This window comes from Mya arenaria, chromosome 14, assembly GCF_026914265.1.
Source record: "Mya arenaria isolate MELC-2E11 chromosome 14, ASM2691426v1".
Classification (NCBI taxonomy): Eukaryota; Metazoa; Mollusca; class Bivalvia; order Myida; family Myidae; genus Mya; species Mya arenaria.
The window spans coordinates 44824879-44850106 of record NC_069135.1 but is presented as its reverse complement, the minus strand read 5'-3'; the positions used below and the strand labels follow the sequence as shown (position 1 = coordinate 44850106).

Here is a 25228-nt window from a genome sequence, read left to right as displayed (position 1 = left end):
ACCACAGTGATGTGCAGGAACTTAGCTTTTCTTTGAACCCTCTTCATATCTTGCTAAAGGGAATACTATATCTTGTCCTCTATTTGCAGGTACTACGTTGACAGTATAATCCAGCTGTGGGACACTGCCACCGTGGTATACTATATCTTGTCCTCTATTTGCAGGTACTATGTTGACAGTATAATCCAGCTGCGGGACACTGCCACCGTGGTATACTATATCTTGTCCTCTATTTGCAGGTACTACGTTGACAGTATAATCCAGCTGCGGGACACTGCCACCGTGGTATACTATATCTTGTCCTCTATTTGCAGGTACTACGTTGACAGTATAATCCAGCTGTGGGACACTGCCACCGTGGTATACTATATCTTGTCCTCTATTTGCAGGAACTATGTTGACAGTATAATCCAGCTGCGGGACACTGCCACCGTGGTATACTATATCTTGTCCTCTATTTGCAGGTACTACGTTGACAGTATAATCCAGCTGTGGGACACTGCCACCGTGGTATACTATATCTTGTCCTCTATTTGCAGGTACTATGTTGACAGTATAATCCAGCTGTGGGACACTGCCACTGTGGTATACTATATCTTGTCCTCTATTTGCAGGAACTATATTGACAGTATAATCCAGCTGTGGGACACTGCCACCCTGGTATACTATATCTTGTCCTCTATTTACAGGTACTATATTGACAGTATAATCCAGCTGTGGGACACTGCCACCCTGGTATACTATATCTTGTCCTCTATTTGCAGGTACTATGTTGACAGTATAATCCAGCTGTGGGACACTGCCACCCTGGTATACTATATCTTGTCCTCTATTTGCAGGTACTATATTGACAGTATAATCCAGCTGTGGGACACTGCCACCGTGGTATACTATATCTTGTCCTCTATTTGCAGGAACTATATTGACAGTATAATCCAGCTGTGGGACACTGCCACCCTGGTATACTATACCTTGTCCTCTATTTGCAGGTACTATATTGACAGTATAATCCAGCTGTGGGACACTGCCACCCTGGTATACTATATCTTGTCCTCTATTTGCAGGAACTATATTGACAGTATAATCCAGCTGTGGGACACTGCCACCCTGGTATACTATATCTTGTCCTCTATTTGCAGGTACTATATTGACAGTATAATCCAGCTGTGGGACACTGCCACCCTGGTATACTATATCTTGTCCTCTATTTGCAGGAACTATATTGACAGTATAATCCAGCTGTGGGACACTGCCACCGTGGTATACTATATCTTGTCCTCTATTTGCAGGTACTATATTGACAGTATAATCCAGCTGCGGGACACTGCCACCGTGGTATACTATATCTTGTCCTCTATTTGCAGGTACTACGTTGACAGTATAATCCAGCTGCGGGACACTGCCACCGTGGTATACTATATCTTGTCCTCTATTTGCAGGTACTACGTTGACAGTATAATCCAGCTGTGGGACACTGCCACCGTGGTATACTATATCTTGTCCTCTATTTGCAGGTACTACGTTGACAGTATAATCCAGCTGCGGGACACTGCCACCGTGGTATACTATATCTTGTCCTCTATTTGCAGGTACTACGTTGACAGTATAATCCAGCTGCGGGACACTGCCACCGTGGTATACTATATCTTGTCCTCTATTTGCAGGAACTATGTTGACAGTATAATCCAGCTGCGGGACACTGCCACCGTGGTATACTATATCTTGTCCTCTATTTGCAGGTACTACGTTGACAGTATTATCCAGCTGTGGGACACTGCCACCGTGGTATACTATATCTTGTCCTCTATTTGCAGGAACTATATTGACAGTATAATCCAGCTGTGGGACACTGCCACTGTGGTATACTATATCTTGTCCTCTATTTGCAGGTACTACGTTGACAGTATTATCCAGCTGTGGGACACTGCCACTGTGGTATACTATATCTTGTCCTCTATTTGCAGGTACTACGTTGACAGTATAATCCAGCTGTGGGACACTGCCACCGTGGTATACTATATCTTGTCCTCTATTTGCAGGTACTACGTTGACAGTATTATCCAGCTGTGGGACACTGCCACCGTGGTATACTATATCTTGTCCTCTATTTGCAGGAACTATATTGACAGTATAATCCAGCTGTGGGACACTGCCACCCTGGTATACTATATCTTGTCCTCTATTTGCAGGTACTATGTTGACAGTATAATCCAGCTGCGGGACACTGCCACCGTGGAACTCTTCTACCTCTGTGCCAAACAACAAGTGTTCAAGGTAAATCAATAACTCTGCTTCATGGTAAGATTGTCTTGAAGAGGTTGAAGGTTTTGTGTGGTCACCTGACCCACACACTTTCCATGAAATTTGGTCGAAGTGTTTGTCTCTATGAAATGCACTGAAGGGCTGCTCTTTAAAAATTGTGGACAGAACCAATTTAAATTATGTTTTTCATTAAAAATAATAAAATTGTAAGTTTTCAGTGGCTGTGGGTTAAATGGTGTTTAAGACATTATTGATTTTAAGTGCAGTTGGTTGAAATTGAAGTGTTTTCCTCGCACAAAAGTATTCCTGAGTTTGATACAGGACAGAGGAGCAGCTGCCGTCATTGGTTAAGCTAATTCTCTGAAGCAATTTGTTGTTTCTAATTATCAAAATGAAAGGTTTAATGTTAATCATAGACACTAATTTGTTCATTGATAGAAAATGTCTGCAAATTGTTTTTATCGGAATTTTGCAAATTCATTAATATGTTGAAGGCATGATAACCCTAATTCCAAAAGCTATGATTTGCCAGTGGTTGGCCATGATTTGATTTGTTAAGAAAACTCAGTGATAGATTTGATAAATTCTGTTCATTAGAGAATCCACAGTTTACAAGTGTTGTAAGTGATGACATGTTCGGAAGACAGGTGTAGAATCCTTGTGTAAGGATTCTGACAGATCATCTCTTGCTAACAAATTATGGAAAAATCTCGCCAATGATTTAAGGCTAATTGAAAGTGATTTTCTGTCATGCTCAGGTTGCAGAATTTGTTGTCTTTCAACAATCAATTGGCAAATCAATGCATTGATAGCACTGCTGATTGGTGTTTGTTTGATTTTTCCCTCAATTTCTGAATTTTGAAGTGACACTCTTATTGAAAATCAATACATTAAAATGTATAACAAATATAAATTGTGAGTGATAAACCATAAACTACATACTAAATAATACAATAATAATGATAACTGATAACAAGATTGTAACCGTGTATTTAATAGCTGAATATGCAAAAATATTAAATGATTGGTGAGTGCTAAAAGATTTACTGTGATCTACTAATGTGTCTTAAGGTAGAAATACTGTGTATTCTGCTCCTTTCTTTCAAATTAAGCTCATCATACTTCATAAGAACCATTGTTTTTGATATTTATTTATCCTTTTAGGTATATTAAAGCAATTGTATTAATTGTGGTCAATTTGGGAGTAAGAGTGCATATTTAAGAAAAAAGACACTCAACTTCAGGTTTTCAAAACATAAACATAAATCACCAAATCAAAAAATATCTGTAACATAATATGCTTCCATATTATTTAACTGGTGTCACCTCATTGATCTTAATGTTGTTGATATTAGTTGTGAAATCCATTCCCTATTTCAATTTGACACAGTGGATATTTTGTTTACTTAGTCTGGTTTTGAATTAGTGAATTAGATTCACAGGTTCTGTCAGGTCAATGTGTTGATGAATAAAGCCCTGGGGAGACTTTGTTCATCTCATCAGGGAGAGATTTGGAGGTTTTAATTAGATAAATGGTCATCATTTGGCACATTTGCAGCAATTTCTGATGAGAATGTTCTCACTTTCTTGGACTTATTAATTGAAGATTTACAGGCTTGTAAAGTATTCATTGGTAAATGTAAGTCTGGACATTTCATTACAGACTCCAGCATTTTGATTTTGTAACCAGAATATACTCAAGATGAATGTCAAGAAATATCATGGCAGGGAAGCTTTCCAGGGAGCAGCTTTCATTTAAAGGAATGTTCAAATCCAAAATAATGTTACACCTATGATACAGCTGGTACAATGTCTTTACCTGCATCATATTAAGTGTCAGCTATGTTTTCCCTCACCAAGGAATCAATGTTGCACATTAAAACATTAAAACAAATAGCTGGAAAGTATGAATTTACACATCCTAAAAGCTTACAGCAACAGTGTGTAATTTAATTTTGAAGCTTGTCTGATGTTTTAAGAAGAAAAATAGTTAAGAATTCGAAATGTGATTGGTGTAATTGTAAAAAAATCTTGCTTATAACTTCAAACATGTTACTAAATCAAATGAAACTTGGTACATGTGTTGCGGCACCAGCAAGGCACATAACTCTAGCTAAATAATTGTTTGGTTATGCTTTTATTTCCAACATCAGCTGAAACTAGACATGAGACAGATAATGATGTGTTTACATTATACCTGTGAAGACTAGAAATTGTTTTTCAGAACTATTATCTCTAATGTCTTTCCAGTATTGAGTTGTTGCTAATCTGCTTAAATACAAGTTGTGGTATAAAGTTTCCTTGCCCTACATAGTGGTGTCTCCCCAAGTTCAATAAAACTTCAGGGGTATTTTTTACAGGCATTTAACCTGACAAGAGCAATATTTCATCTTTGAAGGCTTCCATTTCCACTTGTCAATGGATTTTGTTCATAAATCATGAGAAACAGCAAACAAATTGATTTATTCTGTCTAGTGAAGGGTGTTTTACATTTTCTCAAGAATTATAACAGACAAAACAACAAAATATCTTAATAGAGTTTCTAAAAAAAAATTGAAATATTAATTTGTGAACTTTTCTTCTGAAGCCTCATTTAGGTTAAAGATCATGTAATGCAAATTAAACAAATTTATTTCATGGGAGCAACAGCGACTGTGAGACTTGTCATATATTGTCTTACATTGGCAAAGTAATGAGATTTAAGTTGACCTTTTTGAATATAAAATAACAGATAACAGGTTGAATTACTTTTATGAGTTATATACCCCCATAAAATTTAAAGGGGTCTATTGGAGTCACGGTTTGGTCATTTGGTGTTGCTGTTAGCAAATGCTGTAGCTTAAACTACTCCCACAGTTTTAAGGTAATCACTCTGATACTTGGTACACATCTCCAAAATGATGGGTACTACGTGCCCAAATATATATTTTTCCTGACCCACGACCATTTTGTCTTAGAGTGATGTGCCCTTGAAACTGATTTTAACACTTTTGACTATGTAAGAGTGGGGGTAGTCATCACTTTGGTGATATGTGTTGTTTTCTCTGTATTCTCGATTCCTACAGTCTGTCATCATGGCAAATAGTTACAGAAGAGCTGGTGCTTCAAGAATGGCTTTTCATAAAGATTGCTTAATGTTATTGCCACATCCTTAGAAAGGCAATTTCAATAGGCCTTGTTTGGTGCTGCAAGAGTCGTTTTTGTCAAGAACATTCTTACCATTATTGTTATATTCTTGGAGAGGGAATGGTGAGACTGACCAGACAGTGATTTCAATAGATCTATATCATCAATACCCGCAACCAAAGGCAGAAAAACAAAGGAAAAACCAGCAACAGGAACAAATTGGTCAGAAGGGTCAAAGGCGTATTGTATTTTCCTGACTTCTTATTGGACAAAGATGAATAGATCTTGGAAATCTTAATGCACAGTTCCAGACAGTCTTCGTTTTTCGGGAAGATAATTTTTTTCCGGTGAGGAATGGAGCAGAATTTTTTGCAGCCATGTGGAAAATGCAAATTTTCAAGGATTTTTTGGAATTTATAGCTTCAATAAGGTAAATAAGGATTAATACGTAAATGCCATACATGCATCACATGGTTTTGTGGCGGATGCAATAAGCATGCATCTTTGGTACAAGGTTTAGGTTTGTTAACATAGTTATGCTGTGAGAAGAGGTGTTCACATATAATTGGTATCCCAGTGGAGTGAATCGTTGGATTTTGACACTGTACACATTGTTTCCCAGTTGAGAGTGAATTGTTTCCACTTAAAATAACAGGCATGTACAAGCTCATATGTGCTTCATGCTGTGATAATCCGAGCTATTGTTTTGTCAATAACTGTGTCTGGATATCGTGTTTTTTTTGCTCCCATGTGCAGCTAAGTGTCTGAAAACTTCCTCTTCTTGGAATATATTCTGCATCACTCACACACACAACTGTTTATGGAATTTTTATTGAAATTTTATTGAGAAATTTGTGCTGAATTTGGAGTGTTTATTCTGCTTGGAATTTAAGGGAAATATATACAGTTAAAGGTCTGTTTAACATGATTGTGTTTGTAAAAAACGTGACATTTCTGCCAGAATATTATTTTGTTTATGAACAATTTTGTAATATGTTTAATAGGGTATTTATTAATTTGCGATTATGCAATACAGAATATTTTTGTGATTTGTGATGATGTGGGGCAGCCCACTTTATTCAGGAATTGTTGTGAAAAAGATACTAGGAGTTGGTTTTCTCAAGAACACATAATTTATAACTAGCTGCATTATGTTGTTAAAATATAGCTAAAAATATATTCCTAAATTGAGAGTAAAATGTTAGTTGTTTCTGATTCCAGGGGGTGATTGAATGTGACAGTGAGACGGTGTTTGAGTTGGCCGCCCATGTTCTACAAGCTACAATCGGGGACTATACCGAGTAAGTTACACCAGTGGCCAGAACACACAGTAGATGTTCTTCTAGAATAGAAAATAAGGAAAGTGTTAAGCTTAAGATGTTTGCTATTGAAATACTTCAGAGGTGTTGTTACACTTTGAGCGCTATTGAAGAAAGATGTGTGAGACATTGTCATAACTTTGGTGTGATTGCCAGTGCCAGACTAGGTGGCAAACCTTCGAATTTTGCACTTGCCCAAGATTCATTGAAGATGTTTACTTGTAACTTGGTACATATGTTTACAATGACAATGAAATATGTGAGGCATGTTCCATCCTATGGCAAAAACATGCTGATTTCTCCTCCCTGTTCAAATGAGAAAAGCATATAACCAGTGACATCTGCTTCTGGTTCTCTTGTTTATGTAGAGCTGTAGCTAAAAACAATTTAAGTGATGTAGCAGTAAAAATGTAGCTACAGTTCACTTTTTTGGCTTCAATAAAATTGTGCTGAAGTTGGGGGTTTTACTCTAAATTTGATCATGAATTATTATACCTTTGGGGTTAAACTCAAAAAACATATGCTCCAGAAAAGATCCTGATGTAATGAGTTAATCCTGAAGTTAATAAAAACTTGATACCAATCTATCAGTAATGGTTTAATATTTTTCAATAAATTCCACTCCGGAAGCAGATAAGGTTCACTGAAGCCCCCCAGGGTAGGGCTAATTTGCCCATGATTAGAGCTAATTGTAACGCCTGCTGACTTACTTCTTGGGGTACTTTTTGCAAGCTTTGCTGTTTTCAACTTATTACTGGGCCATATGTTTATAAGAAAAAGTTGGTGTTTACATAAAAATGCTTTATTCTATGAAAAGGTTAATAAGAAATTAATTAACATAATTGTTACAACCATGGCAATAGAATTATTTTTTTAGGATAACTCTAATATAGGAACACAATATAATTTATATTTACTCCAGTGGGACTATCCACAAAGCTAAATTTAAGTTCTCTCGATGTCAGATGCCGCTTAATATTACTCTCATTTTCCTTTTTGCTTTATTAAACAATCTAGGGGGTACTAAAATATAACTTATAGATTGTCATTTATCTGGCGATTCTATTGAGGGCAATATGAAAAATGTGTTTGTCCCATAATGCCACATCGCGGATAAATCTTGTGGAAATGTAGCACAAAATGTATATTACATGTTTGTCATCATAGGATATTGTGTATCTGTCATTTGCTTAAAATTTAACTTGTGTTTACAAGAGTTATGGCCCTTGACTTGATAAACAATGGTATATAATGGCTTATTCTGAATGGAATTATAATTCCAAAGTTTTATACCTTCACCTACTGGTTGAGGAGCAGTTTCCGACGGAAAGCAGTTTCCGACAAATCGTTTTTTAGCGTACTTTTTGTAGATCTTCATAAAAGAAGTACTGCAATTCAACTATATGGTAACTAGACAATCAAAAGTTGAAATTCTTACCGAGACACGTAAGAACCTTTAATTATTATTAAATGTTTAATGTTTATTTTTCATTTTGTACACAAACTTGCACGTGGGGGATTGGCACGTGCAGCGTATTGCGCATGCGTGTGAACCTAATTTGCATATCTATGAATAGCTACAAGGTTTTCCTTAATTGACTTATACAAACGAAGATCATTGTGTACATATTTGTGAACACTGATGTCATGCTTGTTTCGCACCCACATTCACTTAAATGTTTCACACAAGTTTCTATCAGAAATTAATCAAAATATCATTGAAATACAGTGTCTGTCTGAATTCGAGTATGAATTGACTGTCGTAAATTTTAAGGTTTAAATTTTTCGTTAATGCTGAAAAATTAAATAATATTTATCTCATTACAGTCTTATATTGAATAAACAGATAATAAAAACACAAAATAGGCACCTTAAATCTGCCCGGCATTCGATTTGTCGGAAACTGCTTCTCACCACAAGCTAATAAGAACAGTATAAGTACCGTCTTTGCGCCCCTATTAGTTACACTATATGTGACGTCACACATGTGAAAAATATATCGAAAATAGCAGCTTGAGCTGTAGTTATCTAAATTGTGAACAATTTTGGTAGTTATTTAAACATGTATAAATAATTCAATAAAAACCTATAAAAACTGTCCTAAAACTGCTTCTAAACCAGTATGGAACTTCAAAGAAATGATAGTCAGCATGGCTGTACCTGCTATTTCTATGACATTACACTCAGTGTAAAAAAGGTTATGGCCTTTGACTTCATAAAAATGGTCTTAAAATTATTCTGGTGCATGTAGTTCCAAAAGAATTGTACGGTACACTAATGGAACTTCATGGGAATGTTGGTCAGCATTGGAACTTGTGCACCTATAAGAAATCATTAGACTGACAAAGCGACAGCGAAATTTTGGTCTGATTTATTACTCTCATGATGTAACTGTAAGGCTGAGGGTTCTCACAGACTTGAAAAGTCCTTGAATTTTAGGCTGCTGGATGAAGAGTGCTTAATTTTGCAAATAAATCCTTATAACTACTTGAGGATTTTTTGTTTTGAAACTGCTTGAAAAGTGCTTGTATCTCCAGAAATACTCCTTAAATGTCCTTGTTATGCTCCAAATGGAGTTTCTGTATTAAAAAAGGGCCATCTTTACAAAATAGTTAAGAGGATTTGCTAGTAACTCTGCTATTTGGCTACTTTGTCAAAAAATATGTGTTATTTTCATAGCTTTCTATTAATGATAGTCTGAAAATATGTGTTATTTTTTATTTAAAACTGCTTGAAAATATGTGATGTTTTTTATTTAGAATTGCTTGATTTATTTTGCCAGTACAGCCAGTATGAACCCTGTGTTATTTCCAAAACCTGTAATTTAACAATTTCTGTGTCCGGGGGACCTCCAGGGGTGATCAAAATAACATTCAGATAATAAACAAAAGCAATGGAAAATGTTTATGAAATTTGATAGTGTAGACACTTAGACTCATATTAACATATAATGACATTTATAATAGTGACTGCAAGGTTGAAAAGACTAATCATTCTATTGTTTAAACTTTCATAAACCAGGGTATTCCCAGTGCAAATCAAATGTCCTCAATCATGTGTTTACAATATTGTTGAGTAGGTATATTTTTATTTCCCATACAATGCAAGTACTTTCTGTCTGCAAACATGAGAATAATCTGTTAAATGTACGTACCATATTAATACTAATAATAACAACCTTCTGTAGTGCAAAGAGAGGTGGGATAAATAAAGGCTGTCAGTAGGTGTGAAAACACAAAATGACCTCAGATGACCTCAGACTTGATATTCACATGGATAAAGTTAAATTTTTCCTAAATTTCCGTTTCACTTTTTTTTAAAGCATCGATCAGAATCGGACAAAATACTCACAAAAATACCTCTAGTGCCATTATTTGGGCATCCTCATTTATATGGACAAATACGGTAGCTAGCTCTTGAACTGCTGGTCTTTAAACCATTGTCATGTGCCAATCAGGAAAAAAGTTGACTTTCGTTTTTCAATTTAAAGTGGTTTTATCATATGAGAATGCCTAGCGCTTCTCACTTACATGACAATTACATTTCCTATTGTATTGGAAGGGAGTGTTATGCATTGCCTCCAAAGTTAGATTTGTGGAAAATGTTCGGATTAATTTAAATCAACTTGATTTATTAAATTGTCAGAAGTATGTGTATAGCATTAGAAGGTATACTCATTTCATTAAAATAAAATTTATTTGTCGTACGTAGCATTTTAGTTGTATACATTACAGATCTGGAATAACATACAGTCGCAGTCTGATATGTGTTAAAAAATGTCGGAATATAAATATTATTTTCAAAGGATTTTGAATGTAGTGCATTCAGATGCACTCTAATTAAAAGTTTATCCTCAGATTGCATACAGATGAGCCTGGGGTTATGGACATGGGGTCAAAAAATATAAGCTAGAAATTAGCTTAAAAAAAGTTAAGTCAAAATCAATGGTACTGTTAGATTTGCTGCTTAGGCGGAGAAAATTTTACTGAGTTTTCATGAAATTTGAAATCGGATCAAAGAATTCTCAAGTCATTCAGATTACATTTTGGAAATCAATTTTCTCCATCAGACAGTGACAATACTTGTGTGTGTTCTCAGAAAATTGGATAAGAATTAATCAAAACTGTGACAAGTTAATCTTGTTATGTTCGGTTTGCAATATTTTGGTTAGATTTTAAGCAAGAGAAAGCTTCTGTTAGAACAATGATATGATGAAACAAATACGGGGAGTTCACATACGCAGAAAACCAGAGTCCCACTCGCACCGTTCTGGCTAGGGACCCCCATTTTAAACTTTCTGTGCATCCCTGGGACCCACAAAATGAACATTATGTAGTAACAGTTATATTTGGACCCCAAATTATGACTTGAGACCCCTAGTTTGTTATCCCTGATATGATTGTTTGGGTTTCAGCAAGTTTCTTAAGAGACCATTATTAAATTATGGAAAAAGACAGCTAGGAATTCATGTTTCGCTTTGTTTTAGTTACATTTCAGCATGATTTATTTCATAAAATACATTAAAACAGCACAAATAATACATTTATCATTGTAAGGATTATTACCTCTCTCCTTGTTTGATTTTGATATTGTAGACTGAGAAAAAAATAAGAAATTTTGAACCCTTTCAAAATCGAAGACTATAGTATCTCCATTCTAGAACCTTATAATGTTGTATTTTTCCAATGAAACTGTCTCTTACAAACATTGTAACTTGTACTTACAGCGAGGAGACTACGAAAGCTGACCTGAAGCGGTTGCCCCTGGTAACAACAAGTGCCCTTAAAGAACATCTATCCATACAGTTCTGGTAAGGTTCCTGAGAATGAGAACGGAATGATTGAGGCTTACCTGTTTAAAGCGACATTTAATCTGGATGGTTAGGTTCCTGAGAATGATATGATTGAGTGAGGTTTTATCTTTTAAGGTGACACTCAATGGGGATTATGGCCCGTATTATAAAGATTGCATGACAATTTAAGCAAAAATTTGTTAACAATTTGTTTTCCCTTCCGTGACTGACTCGTGAGCCATATTATTTTTAGCCTCTGGTGGTAATTTCGTTTCCATTTTCGTTATGGAAATTAGGGGTTAAAAATACCTTTCTACGCACGCCTAAAAATGTGGAAGAGAAGCAAATGCCAAATAAACCGTTGCCAGGAGTATTGTAAGATTAATATTTATAAGCTGGTTTAATAAACATGCAGCATTATGGAATCATGCATAGATGGAGGAATAGGCTGTTTTGTATGTCATCCAACGAATTGTCAGACCCAGTGTTCTTAACAATATGAATCCAACATGAGTCAGGTTTTAAATTTTTTGCTAGCATCAATTCACATTGACATTTTTAAGACACTTTGTGGAACAGGCACTTCAATTAAGTGAGAAAACTTTCTATCATACTCTTTGTGTTGTGGTGACTAAGAATGGAAATGACAAATGATTTGATCTTTATTTTGTTTTAACTGTAGTTTAGGAGTAATAAGTAATTGTTAACATCTGAACACAGTATAGGAAGTTATAGTAGACATATTTTGAAGTAGTCCTCAATATTAAAAAAGGTTTATAATTTGGCCTAATTATCTTGTTTTGCTTTGCATGGTTTTATGATAGCCTTCGTGTTATTGGTGTCATTGTCTTGCACAACCCATAACATGTATCGGCCATAACGTTCAAAATATTCAAATGAAACTGGCTAAACAGTCATGTTGCCAGAGACAATGCAACAAACAGGAAGAAAGGTCCATAACTCTGCCTTTAATAATTCTTCAGTAATGCCTCTAATTTGGCTGAAAAACTCAGATGGGCGTTGGGTTCCACTCTGCAGCGCTCTTGTTTTCTATTAGTCCTGAATATTTTATAAGTATTAGGTTGGGTATATAAGCATTGATCGGTTCAGTACGGGCACTGTCTGATGTCTGTCAAAAGGAATTGCAACAGATTTGCTGTCTATCAAGAAGAATTTATACCAGTAAATTACTACATAAATTACTTATAACTGTTTTGCACTGTGATTGTTGTCTTATATCTCTACATTTATGTATCTAACACCATAACCTGGCATTGGCATGAATATTGTCAATTTTAAATCAGTAGTCAGATGAAATGGCAGCTATTGTTTTACTGGATAACATGCCAAGTGTCTTCCTTTGGCCAATATTCTGTTATATTGTTTTGGACAGTGCAGATAAATGGTCAATGATAAGCCCAGCCAACATCTAGGTGTGGTCTGTTTGTCTTAAAGTACTAAATCTGTTGTTAGCCTGTCTGTTAATGAAGGAAAGTTAAGCTGAGGAATTGTCACATAGCAATTAAGAGTGTTGTTAACAAATGTTTTATTCTGGGAATTTCACATATTTTCTGAAATAGTTTAAATAGTTAAAAATGTCCTGAAGAATGGTAGCCCAAGTAGAAATGGGGGTTTATGATGTGATAATTTCTTGTCCTTATTCTGGAGCTTTTTCGGATGTTAGTTCATAAAAGATTAAGGTTTAGGGGATTTGTTTAGCACCAGGAAAAACAGAAATACAAGTGATTACTTACTAATTCAACAGTTGTTACATCTCTACATTGATAAGTTGTTGTGAAATATAGGTCTGCGGAGGGTTTGGCTGTGAAATACTTGAAGATTCATTTTATGGATACCTCATGATCAATAGAGTCAGGATTTATTGCTAAGTTAAACCATTTATCCTCAAGTTGTAAAACCTGGATATCTTGGCAAGAGTTAGGGTGAATAGATATTCCCAAAATCTTTCAAGTAGTCATGGCTTGCATTTATGTGTTTTGTTGAATGAAACATCAACTTGCGACACAACTTCAGGCACCTTCCATCTTAATCCTTGCAGAACAATAGAACCTGTAGCATAAGCATGGCTTTAATAAGCCAGTACCAGAATGAGAATGATTTGCCCATACCTCACCCAGAGGTCATGGGAGCCACTCTTTGAACAGGAATGGTGTAGTGGTAGAGCTGCCCACCTCTCACCCAGAGGTCATGGGAGCCTGTCTTAGAATGGGAATTGTGTAGTGGTAGAGCTGCCCACTTCTCACCCAGAGGTCATGGGAGTAAGTCTTAGAATGGGAATTGTGTAGTGGTAGAGCTGCCCACCTCTCACCCAGAGGTCATGGGAGTAAGTCTTAGAATGGGAATGGTGTAGTGGTAGTGTTGCCTACTTCTCACCCAGAGGTCATGGGAGTAAGTCTTAGAATGGGAATGGTGTAGTGGTAGTGTTGCCTACTTCTCACCCAGAGGTCATGGGAGTAAGTCTTAGAATGGGAATGGTGTAGTGGTAGTGTTGCCTACTTCTCACCCAGAGGTCATGGGAGCCTGTCTTAGAATGGGAATGGTGTAGTGGTAGAGCTGCCCACCTCTCACCCAGAGGTCATGGGAGTAAGTCTTAGAATGGGAATGGTGTAGTGGTAGTGTTGCCTACTTCTCACCCAGAGGTCATGGGAGTAAGTCTTAGAATGGGAATGGTGTAGTGGTAGAGCTGCCTACTTCTCACCCAGAGGTCATGGGAGCCTGTCTTAGAATGGGAATTGTGTAGTGGTAGAGTTGCCTACTTCTCACCCAGAGGTCATGGGAGCCTGTCTTAGAATGGAAATTGTGTAGTGGTAGAGTTGCCTACTTCTCACCCAGAGGTCATGGGAGCCTGTCTTAGAATGGGAATTGTGTAGTGGTAGAGTTGCCTACTTCTCACCCAGAGGTCATGGGAGCCTGTCTTAGAATGGGAATGGTGTAGTGGTAGAGCTGCCTACTTCTCACCCAGAGGTCATGGGAGCCATGCAGTCTTAGAATGGGAATGGTGTAGTGGTAGAGTTTCTCACCTCTCACCCAGAGGTCATGGGAGTCAGTCTTAGAATGGGAATAGTGTAGTGGTAGAGCATCCCACCTCTCACCCAGAGGTCATAGGTTCAGTTTCCATCAGAGAAAGATTTTCTTATCCTCACTGAAAAGACACTTTGTTTTGTCACCCAGAAATAATGCTGAATTACATTTAAGGAAACTGATCATGGTTCTGCTTCTTTTAGAAAGCCTGTGAGTTTTAAATATTTATCTAATAACAAAATATATTAGATTTGAGGAATAGAGGTTTAAACATTCATGCAGTTGGATAGATTTTGTAATGCACCTGGCATGTTTGAAATTGGATATGGAAGTCTCGTAAAGCCATCTGGCAAAAATGATTAGGTTAATTATGATAATCATATGAATTACATAATGAAGAACAATATTTGCATATCTCAAGACCAATAAAACAAATGAACTTGATCCCAGCAGTAGTGCCTTTATCTTAGAGATTATCTGACAAGATTATGAAATATAGCTGTTCTAATAATGGCTGCTTCATGTGTATTGCAATGGAGTATTTATGTTTTTTATATCATCTAAATGTTTCTTAGTTGTGTTTGTCTGAGCATATTTTAAGGTCTTGTAGTGTCTGTCTTGTTGGTGCCAGGGGACTTCTGGGAAATTTCTGACCAGAATATTTTGATGGTGTTTATTGATGGTATATGACATAATGTAGACTTGAAATGGATTTAGCATTACATATTCTACCTCCAAGAAATATGTGCTTTGTTATGACACCAATATGATATGGAAATGTTTCAAATAAAGAGGCCAACGGAAAGCCATGTACCCGGTACTCATAATTAAACTCAAAGGAAAGAATGTGCATGTTAGGATATTTATAATTCTGAATATTTCTGTTAATTTCAGTGAGGAGCGAGTTATCGACTACTACAAAAAGATCGGAGGAACAGCACGAGGGCTAGCCATTGTAAAGTTAGTATGACAAAACATGTGTGTTTTATAAAAATATATCATTATCTTTGGAACCAATGACTCCACATTGATGTGAAGTTTTACTTATTAAAGAGTAGCTAAAAGTAATAAAAAAAACTGTCCAGCCCTGCTAAGATTTTTCAGTAGCTTGTCTGTTTTTTTTGAAAAATGTTATTGGCTTGGTGTGGTTGTTGTGCAAAATCTTTAACCTAGCCATAACCTAAACCAATTTAAGATATTATATGAAACTTGGTACACATGTTGCCAGGCACAACACATATGTTCAGCAGGGCCCACAACTCTGGCTTTCATCATTATTCAGTTATGCCCCTTTTTTGACTGTAAACCATCAAGATGAGTGATTGCATTTGCTCCATGGAGCTCTTGTTATCAGAATTTGATATGTATGATTAATTATCATGATTGTTCCCATTCTTTTTCAGTTACATGACAATCATAGAAAGTCTTCCAACATATGGCATACACTACTTTGAAGTAAAAGTGAGTATATCAGTGCTATACATTTTTACTACTGTTTACAAAAGATTTGGGGTTTTGAGGTTTTGAAACATTGAAAAGTAAACTCTGCCCTTAACCATGATTGCCTGCAAAATTGTTTTGGGATCATTTGCCAGTAATCAGGGCTCTCACTAGGCTGAAATTTTTGGGAGAAGTGACTTCTCCCTTCAGTCAATTTAGGGAGAAGTGGGGAGACTTTAGGGAGAAGTGATACTTTTCGTAACACCTGATACAAAAACTATGCCATACCACACACCTAAGTTTACATTCACATTCAAATTAATTGCTATAACTATATAAAATGTTCACAATTAATGTATCATTTTTGGCTCAGCAAAAGTGTATTTGTCAATGTCACATAGTTTATCTCCAAATAGCATCTAAAATGAATCAAACATCAAGACAGCTAAGGATTTGAAACAATCAAAATGAACTGTCAATATAGTAGGGGGACGAATCTTATTTTGGTACGTTCGGGATGGGTACGAATGTCACATTCAGCTATGCTGTTATATGCTTGTCTCTGGCTAAATAATTTTCAATATGCTGACATTTAAGAACCAAATTACATTTAAATCACTGTTCTTGATGAAATTTTAACCAATACATAATGGGTGGTTGAAAAATATAACTCGGAAAAGTGTTCTGACAAAATGGCGATCTCGCCGATTTTAAAGTCATCAACAGGAGAAAAATACTGTAAGTAAACACTACATAAAGCAAAAAAGAAGATATTTTTGTGTTTACAAATCATTTTTTATCATTTCATTATATCATGAACAGTTCACTTAAACCAATCAAATATTTGTTGATACGTCATGTTATTGATTTTCTTAGCGCCACCTTGCCGATGGCCCGAGATGGTTATGACCGTCTGCTTCAAAAGCAACAATGTTTAAAATGTCTTGCATTGTTTGTTCAATACATATATCAATTACTTTTTAACTTCTTAATGCTTAACAAGATTTTTCATAATTATTTCGCCTTTTCAATCTGATTAAAACAAACTTATTTCATTTGATCAGGGACTTCTCAATGTACATTCTGATTGGTTGACCATCAATAGCTCCGCCTGCTGGCGATGTTTTGGTAATTGGATGACACGGCCCAATTATCGGATTAGGAGATTACCTAATTTTATGAATGGCTAATTGCGGTGTTTTGACTAATGTGACAGTGGCCAAAGACTGCTGATTGACAGATTTACAATGTGCTATTTTTTTCGGCGAAGTCAATGTCGCTTTGATGATACAAATGGGCGAAGTCTGGGAATTTTAGGCGACCACTTCGCCCAAGTCGCCCCCTCGCGAGAGCCCTGGTAATGGTTGTTTAAAAAATCACAAGACTGCTTAATTTGAATTGCCACACTGGGCTGCAAGTCACAATTAAGATATTTGGTTCTGGAAGTTCTTTAACTATAAAAGCTGGGGTTAGTGCATGTTAACAGAACAGTTGGAAATTGAGTCTGAATTTCATCGGTACATAACCGCAATTCCTACATGCTTTGTTTAAGGGATTTGTCTAAATTGATTTGCAAACAGTAATGTATCATAGAATTTATATGATGATTTGAACCGAACATATGGCAGACTTTACTTTGTTGCCCAAGTGGAGATAAACATATGACTTGAAATCTGATGAACACCAGTTTTTATTCTAGTTTCACAGAATTGTTTGGCATTGAATTCAAATTTGAAAATTCTTAATGTTGAACATCTGAAATTTCAATTTCTATTTTCTCGCTGATGTGAGAAGATCTAATGAAGACTAATGTGTCTGGTATGCATATGTCTGCATTGTGTTGTGGCTTAGAATTGGTCTCTCTGGTCCGCATAATCAGTCTTGAGAAATTTTAAGATCAACAATTTGAGAAAGGAATCACTAGATTACTATGACTTCATTGTATTGTAAGGGTGGGTTTGCTCCAACTGTATTTTTGTGAAGTGAATGACTTGACTTCAGATTTATTGTGTATTTATAGTGCTTATATTTACTTCATATTTTCTTTCTGCAGGATAAAAAAGACATACCTTGGTGGCTCGGAATCAGTAACAAGGGCATTGGTGTCTTTGACAAGCAGGATAAAAATGTGCCAAGGCGGGTAGGTGTTCAAAATATTGGTGTTATCAGTGAGCAAAATTTGCACAAGCCTGCAAGCCTGAACATGCTGAACAAATTAGGTTTCATTCTATATGTTTATACTCAGGTGTTTGGGTTATTATCTTGTTATAATATAAACATACATTATTCTGGCTTTTTTCAAGAATATTTTAATATCGATGACTGTGAAATATTAGCAGACTTATCTCTGGTATAATCAAATTCATTTGATTATACAAATAAATACTTATTGTGATAAAAACATACATGTATATATGGACTGTGTCTCCAGAGATACAAATTAATAACTACTTATAAGTACATAAGTTTATGAATATATAGAGCAGTTGATTTTTAGCTCGACTATTAGGAGAATAAGGAGAGGGTCGGCGTAACCACTTATGTTTAAGTTTGCGTACCACCTCAAATATTTTCAAAGTCCATTGACATATGGTTTTGAAACTTTGGCTTTAGTCGAGCGTGCTGTCTCTGTGACAGCCCTTGTTTTAGGTGCATTTGATCTTACCTATCTGGAATATTTAAAAACAAAGATTACTATTGCATATTAATTTTGTCTAATATTACATTCATTCCTTATTTGTCCATTTCAGTTGTTTGTGTGGAAAACATTAGAGAACCTGTATTATCGGGAACGAAAGTTTTCCATTGAAGTGCACGACCCCAAACGGTAGGTACAACAACCATTATAGTCCCTTTTGCAGTCCAAATGGATGTTTAATAGGGAAATTTATGACACAGTCACTGTTACTATGGATCAGCTACATATATGGCTCTGCATTTTTTTGGTATTGCTAAAAAAATGTATCACGACCTGATGGTACAGTAAATGCTAGGTGTTTTCTTCACAATTTTTAGTTTCTTTTTCAAAAGGAACATTTGAATAATATCCCGCTTATGAACATTTTCAAAATCATGTATTCATTACAGAATATTTCACATTCCATTTTAGTTTTGTCTTTCTATTGTATTTCTTTTTAATATTCTTGTAGGATTATATATTTTTTTACATATAAATAACAAAGCCATAAATATGTAGCAAAACCCAGCAGCCGTTCCATCAAAAGGCCTAGCAGCAGTTTGCAAACCTGGAGACCTTTGTACATTTGAAAATTTCTCCTAGGTAGATAAAGTGATCCTAGGGTTACTTATATAATAGTGCATTAGTGTACATCAAAACAGAATTATAACATACACAGAGCTTACTGAACAAAGAAAGAATCAATTAAAATAATGCGGTATCAAAAACTATTATAAGTTAATTTCCGTTAACAATGTGTCATAAATTTCTTTTCTGGCTGCTATGTAAAAGAAATGTTGTATTTAGATATTCATATATGGAATATTTTTATTTCTTTTACATTATATTCTATTTGTTTGAGATTTTTCACACCAAAAACAGTAGCAGTCTGCACGAATCAAAAACTTCATTAATTGGCTTTGGTAGCACAAACCTATTAATTTGCATGATAAATGTTACTTATTTATAATATGTCATAAAAAAAAGAAATGCATTGTAGCATAACAAAACAAACTATTTATTTACTGTAAATTTACTAACCGTATTCAATTAAAAAATAAAAGCATTCTCTCCCAAAGCTAACAATTCTTTTGAGAATATTTTGTAAATTATCTCCCTTAGTTTTGTTTTATAGAGTTGTTTCCCTTTGAAGAAGGTGCCCTTTTTTAAAAGAAACGTCTGACTTTGATTAACTCCTGTTTCCCCCAGAATTAACCAATTCAACTAGAAGTGCAGTGTGTGTGTATATGTTGTCATCCCATGAAACTACCATCCATTCCTGATATTCCTGTATCATTCAACTTGAGAGATTCTTTTAGTGTGAGACGCTGCCTTGTTCACGGTCATTTGCAACTATTTTTGCAAGATATAGAAATTATAATTTTTTGCCAAGTACAAAAGAAACATAACCTATTGTACTAAGCGTAAATGGTTATTTACATTTAAGTACATTGAAAAATGTTTGAATGGTTTATATAATCCATTAAATAAAATCTAATTAGTGACAATTGTTCTCCTAATACATAACTCAATATTCAACTGGTATAGTGAACATATTTAATGGCATGTTGCATGTTATATGAATTAAAATCAAAATACACAGAACTACAAAATGTTCATCATAATTCTGAGAATTATATGTAAGATCTCTAGAACTATAACAACAGTTGTATATGATAATACATCTGCAGAGTTGGTACCCACACTTTTTTACATGGTTATATCTATCAAGCTGATACTCACACTGGTAGACATGTACATACTCCTTCATAAATAACGTACAACAAATTTATTTAAGGAAAATCATGTAAGTACAATTTACAAGATGAACAGTAAGATAAAAAGTAATGTTATCTCATTTCTCAAAAAACATTGAAACAGGTTTTTGTATGTTAATTTTGAATGGGCAAGCCATTACAACGCGCTAATGTTCGAAATAGTAGAACTCCTGTTTTCCTTGTTCAGTGGTCAAAATTAGCATACGCTTGCAAACCCTTCACTGGCATTATGCTTTATATATGTGCTTGCTCAATATATAAAGCTGAGTTTGTTGATTTTTTTTATTTCAAGCTTTATTCCAGGAATTGGAGCTTGTTCGTCCAAATGTCCGATATGGATGACCGTTGATTTAATTAAGATGTTTTCTACACTCGACCGTAACTCATCCATTTCTTTGTGTACAAGAATAGTCAATGCTAGTTATACGGAGAAGTTACTGTCAAAAGCACAATCGTTCAGCATTTTACCATAATAACAAATTCTGTACTAACTATCGAGATTTGTAGTGATGTTTAGTGGTGTGATGTCACGTCACATGCACTGCTGTTTGAGTGGCGTGGTACTGTTACACACATTTGGTCTTATAAATTTGTTTGAACTTTCCTCTGCTACAAATCTTAACTTCTTTCATATATTTGCTGTGTACTCTAGTGTTCTGTCAGCTGAAGAAACTGAATTTAGTGATGCGTGACCTCTAGACTGGTTTTCTGTTCGTCTTTCCTTTCTATTCTTTTGGGCACCTTCTTCAAGTTGTCAAAAAGAAACACCTCATTGAAAAAAACTAGTAAAATTTCTTTAAACTATTTCATTAGACTAGCAACTATTCTTAAAATTAACTTGAGTGAAATCTCACGAATATTTGGCATCAAAATTTTAAGATATCTAAAAAATATATATATTCTTGCAGCTGCTATTGTTTTATGATATATTTATTTTATGAGAAGTAAGTAAAATGCTATCAAGTCATTTGGCACAAGTAAACACTTAAAATCATGGTTTCATTTCATATGGCTTGCAAATATAACGTTTATGAGTGCTACATCAAATTTGTTAAGAATTTGAGGGAAGATTGAGTTTTATATACATTTTCAGAACTATTTCTATGTGTAACATAATTTTATTCTCAATAAATTTCACTTAATTGCTTCTTCAAATTCATTGCAGAGTAATTGATTGTTCAATACAAATTTTGCATAAACTTTCCAATTTACCACACAAAATAAAAACAACATTGATGTTAAGAATGAAAATTGCTCAGAAAGTTCCTGAAACTTCTGATTTATAATATATAATGAAAAATCGACTTCAAATGGAAAGAAAAACTTGAAGGGTGGTGCTGATTTCTGTTATGTATTTGTGTTCGTCCAGTGTGGTTCACACGTTGAGCAGTTTCAACTTGTACGAGGATGCCATACGAGAACCGTTGGATGAGACGGACGAGCTTTCTGAAGCCATTTCTGACCCAACCACACAGTAAGTCTGGAAATAAAACGCACAAAATTTGTCCAAGACATGTTTGCAGGAAAAACGATATTGAATATCATCTCATACGTATATGATGCTATCCGATTGGCTGAGAGAGGTCAGATGATCCTCATGTAGATTCCATACACCCAAACTAATTTTTCAATACCTCAGTAAAACATCTTAAAATCTTGTGAATAACATGTAACAATGTTCTTGTTACCTGAAAAAATATGTCCATCTGTTGATACTTGAAGCCCCAAGCATACATTTCAATCAACCAAGATATACTTTTAGGCTGTTGCCATAAAAAACTCTTGTAATATATATATATTAACATGTTACCAGTGACAATAAGGGTGTGAAGCAAGGCCCACTCTTGCTTCAATATTTGTTGAGTTATGCACCTTTGTTGACTGAGAAAAGCAGACAAGTATTGTCATCCCCATGTGTTGCACTCATGATGTTGCACTTGCTTATTTCTTTATTGCTCTTCTATTTTAAATACACAGAAAGTTCAAGATTCTATTTTGATGTTTGTCATAGTAATCATCATCAATGTTAACATGCATCTCATAAATTATTTTACCATTGTAACACAAGATTGCCTGTTTTTCGTCCGTGTTTGGTTGTCATATGTAAGACTGTTGTTATTTGCACTGGGGAGTGACCCCAAACCCCCCTTGACATGATAACAGCCTATTATGGGAGTACCCTGGAAAGGGAGGACATGCCCCCGAGGCACTTCGAAAGTGTGCCTCTCTCATACCAAATCTGGGATTTGCCTCTAATTTGCCAGTGTCAGTTTATTAGACATGTATGACTTTGCATATGTCATTTATAAATACTTTGATCTTGTTGATTTTGGGGTCAAGTACGTTGCCAAGACTTGTACACATCTTTAACATATCTGTACAGGCATGTTTTATAATGTTAAATGCATCAACATTATGCTTAAGCTTTCCATGGTGATTTTGCTCATAGGAGACTGCAACTGTTCAAGTCTTAATGTCTATATTAACAGAAAGTTATCTAACTTGGTTCTAGATCACTGTCATACATACAGCAAAACTGAGTTTTTTCTAATTGAGTGCAGCTTACAAATAGCACTAAGTCTTGTTCTGTCTGACGTCATCTATTTCAATACAACGTTATCTGTTTGAAAGACTTACTACCCAGGATTTAGTCAGCCATGCACTGCATTTCTTTTGATTTGGAAAATTGAATCTTTCAGTATTAATTTTTCAATACAATTTTAGAAATCGAAACTCAAAAAACCTTTTGCCAATAAAATTGGAAAAAAGAGTACGGTACAAATCTCTGACGTATTTGACACAAACATTTGTTTACAAGTGGTGTTGACAGAATACCTAAGGATATGTGAATAATACTCGTCAATGTTAAAGTCATCGATTTGATTGATTTTCGAGCATTGAACAGGAGTGTTTTACATCACTTGAATTTGATACACTTTAAATGCATCTACATTCATTTAGTTTGAAATTCAGTTTCAGATGAATTTCAGCTTTGAATGTTTATAGTATATATATCGTGTAATAATATCTGCATTTCTTGTGTTCAGCATAATGCTTTATGTCATAACATTTATTTTAGGATAAACTTGCTATCTTTACATGTTTGAGATTGAATAGATCGAAGGATACAAAAATTTAGTAGACCTGTAGACTTCAGTAAGTTATATGTTACATGGTGATAATACAATATCTTAACAGTTTGTTTAAGAATTATGGAGTCTTTAAATTAATGCTAGTACTTAGTGCCTTTGAGAAAACCATTTGTCTGAATGTGGCACGTTTTTAGAGTAGATTTACAGTCCAGACATTGAAATTGCAATGGGATAACTGGTTTTATAAGTCATGTTCTGTAATTAATGTGTTCAGTTTAAGTTAAAAAGTGTTTTCAGTTAACATACACTTCTGTTTCAATGTAACGATTTTGAAATATTTTGCAGTAAAGATTCATTGGTAGTAAAAAGAATGGTCGGTGTATACAAAGCAAAAAGTGTTTTCTTACAGAATTTTTTTTTTTTACTCCCATTACCAGCCATATTTGAATGATGTTCTTCTATCACAGGGTCTCAGTCAGTAGACGAACATTCGGTCCAGGAAACGTGAATGTCCACGCATGGTTCGGAGCGACGCCTCAGCTGACAAAATGTATCTGGTCAATGGCCGTAGCCCAGCACCAATTCTACCACGAGCGAAAAGCAAGCAAGGTACGACTAGTGTTAAGACTGAGTCTGCCATTATTTCGAACTAGTCCTGAAAATTGGAGTCAATACTTCGTTAGTGGAGATGTCAAATATTGTATTTTGGTATTTCATTGATGGTTCCAATGTTTTTACTTCAAAATGTTCACTGGCTCTGACTGATACTGCAACCTGCCATGCTTTTCATTAAGTTTAAAGTTCTTCGTTAATGTTTAGATACAGTCAGAATAGCTCTTTGCTTGCTCTATGCAGTAAGTTTAACTTGATCCAAAGAATGTGTTTATATCTGACGAGTTGTCCCCCTTTCAGGACTGGAAGTATGATTTAATTACAGACTTGCAAGTAACTGTGATATCAAGAAAAAAAGTTAATTGAGGTCATAACATTTCAACTGTTCAAAATTCAAAAATATGTGTAATTGTAAAGTCTTATTTTCGTTCTATAGCGCCTTTAATTATAGAGTTTTTCTTGAAAATTGTAAAAAGCTGTCTTGAATTTTAATGTTGTGCTTAATGATGGTCTTTGCTGTTGAATTTGATATTCTCAGAAGCAAAGACAATTGATTTCACAGATGCTTTAATTATAAGTGTTATAAGATGTCATAAAAAAAGATAATGAAATAGTTGACTTGAAACCGGCCATTTTTGTAATGACAAAGTTCATACAAAATTCAGAAAATTATTACATGATATTCAATAGGTTGGAAATAGAACAAAAACACATAATTATGGTCATTTTTTCCAGGCCCCGTTGTTAAATAATGATGGCACATTGTTAGATTCCTTGAAATAAATTGCTTGAGAAAGAAGTTTTTGAAATTTTAATGAATAGTTCTTTGCTATAATTTCATAGATTTCAGAGTTTGAGAAATAAACAAAATGTTATTAAACATTTCAAATTGATCGTGGTGACTGTAAGATGTAGTTCTGTATGTTTGTTTATTCAAAGTTCTATTACCAGTTTACCATAAAGACTGGAGTTCATCCCTATTTAAGCCCTAGTCTTTTTGCAAAGCTTTTAGCAAGTGTTAAAAAGAGGCCTTTTAGATCTTTTTAGGAAGTGTTAAGAGCCCATACAGTAAAATATTTAACTCCAGG

At 35.0% G+C, this 25228-nt stretch overlaps 1 protein-coding gene across 8 annotated transcripts in view; it reads left to right on the top strand.

Annotated features, from left to right (window-relative positions):
• LOC128218273 (FERM domain-containing protein 4A-like) overlaps window positions 1-25228 on the top strand; it is a 101792-nt gene that overhangs the window by 46448 nt on the left and 30116 nt on the right. For 7 of the 8 annotated variants that reach the window (XM_052925904.1, XM_052925897.1, XM_052925896.1 and 4 more), the window contains 9 exons: window positions 2190-2274; window positions 6610-6689; window positions 11434-11517; window positions 15436-15501; window positions 15945-16002; window positions 18035-18121; window positions 18732-18808; window positions 21806-21910; window positions 23996-24137. In XM_052925904.1, coding sequence (XP_052781864.1) covers window positions 2190-2274; window positions 6610-6689; window positions 11434-11517; window positions 15436-15501; window positions 15945-16002; window positions 18035-18121; window positions 18732-18808; window positions 21806-21910; window positions 23996-24137 — 784 coding nt within the window. The remainder of the gene's footprint in view (window positions 1-2189; window positions 2275-6609; window positions 6690-11433; window positions 11518-15435; window positions 15502-15944; window positions 16003-18034; window positions 18122-18731; window positions 18809-21805; window positions 21911-23995; window positions 24138-25228) is intronic. The other variant, XM_052925899.1, reaches the window with a different exon arrangement.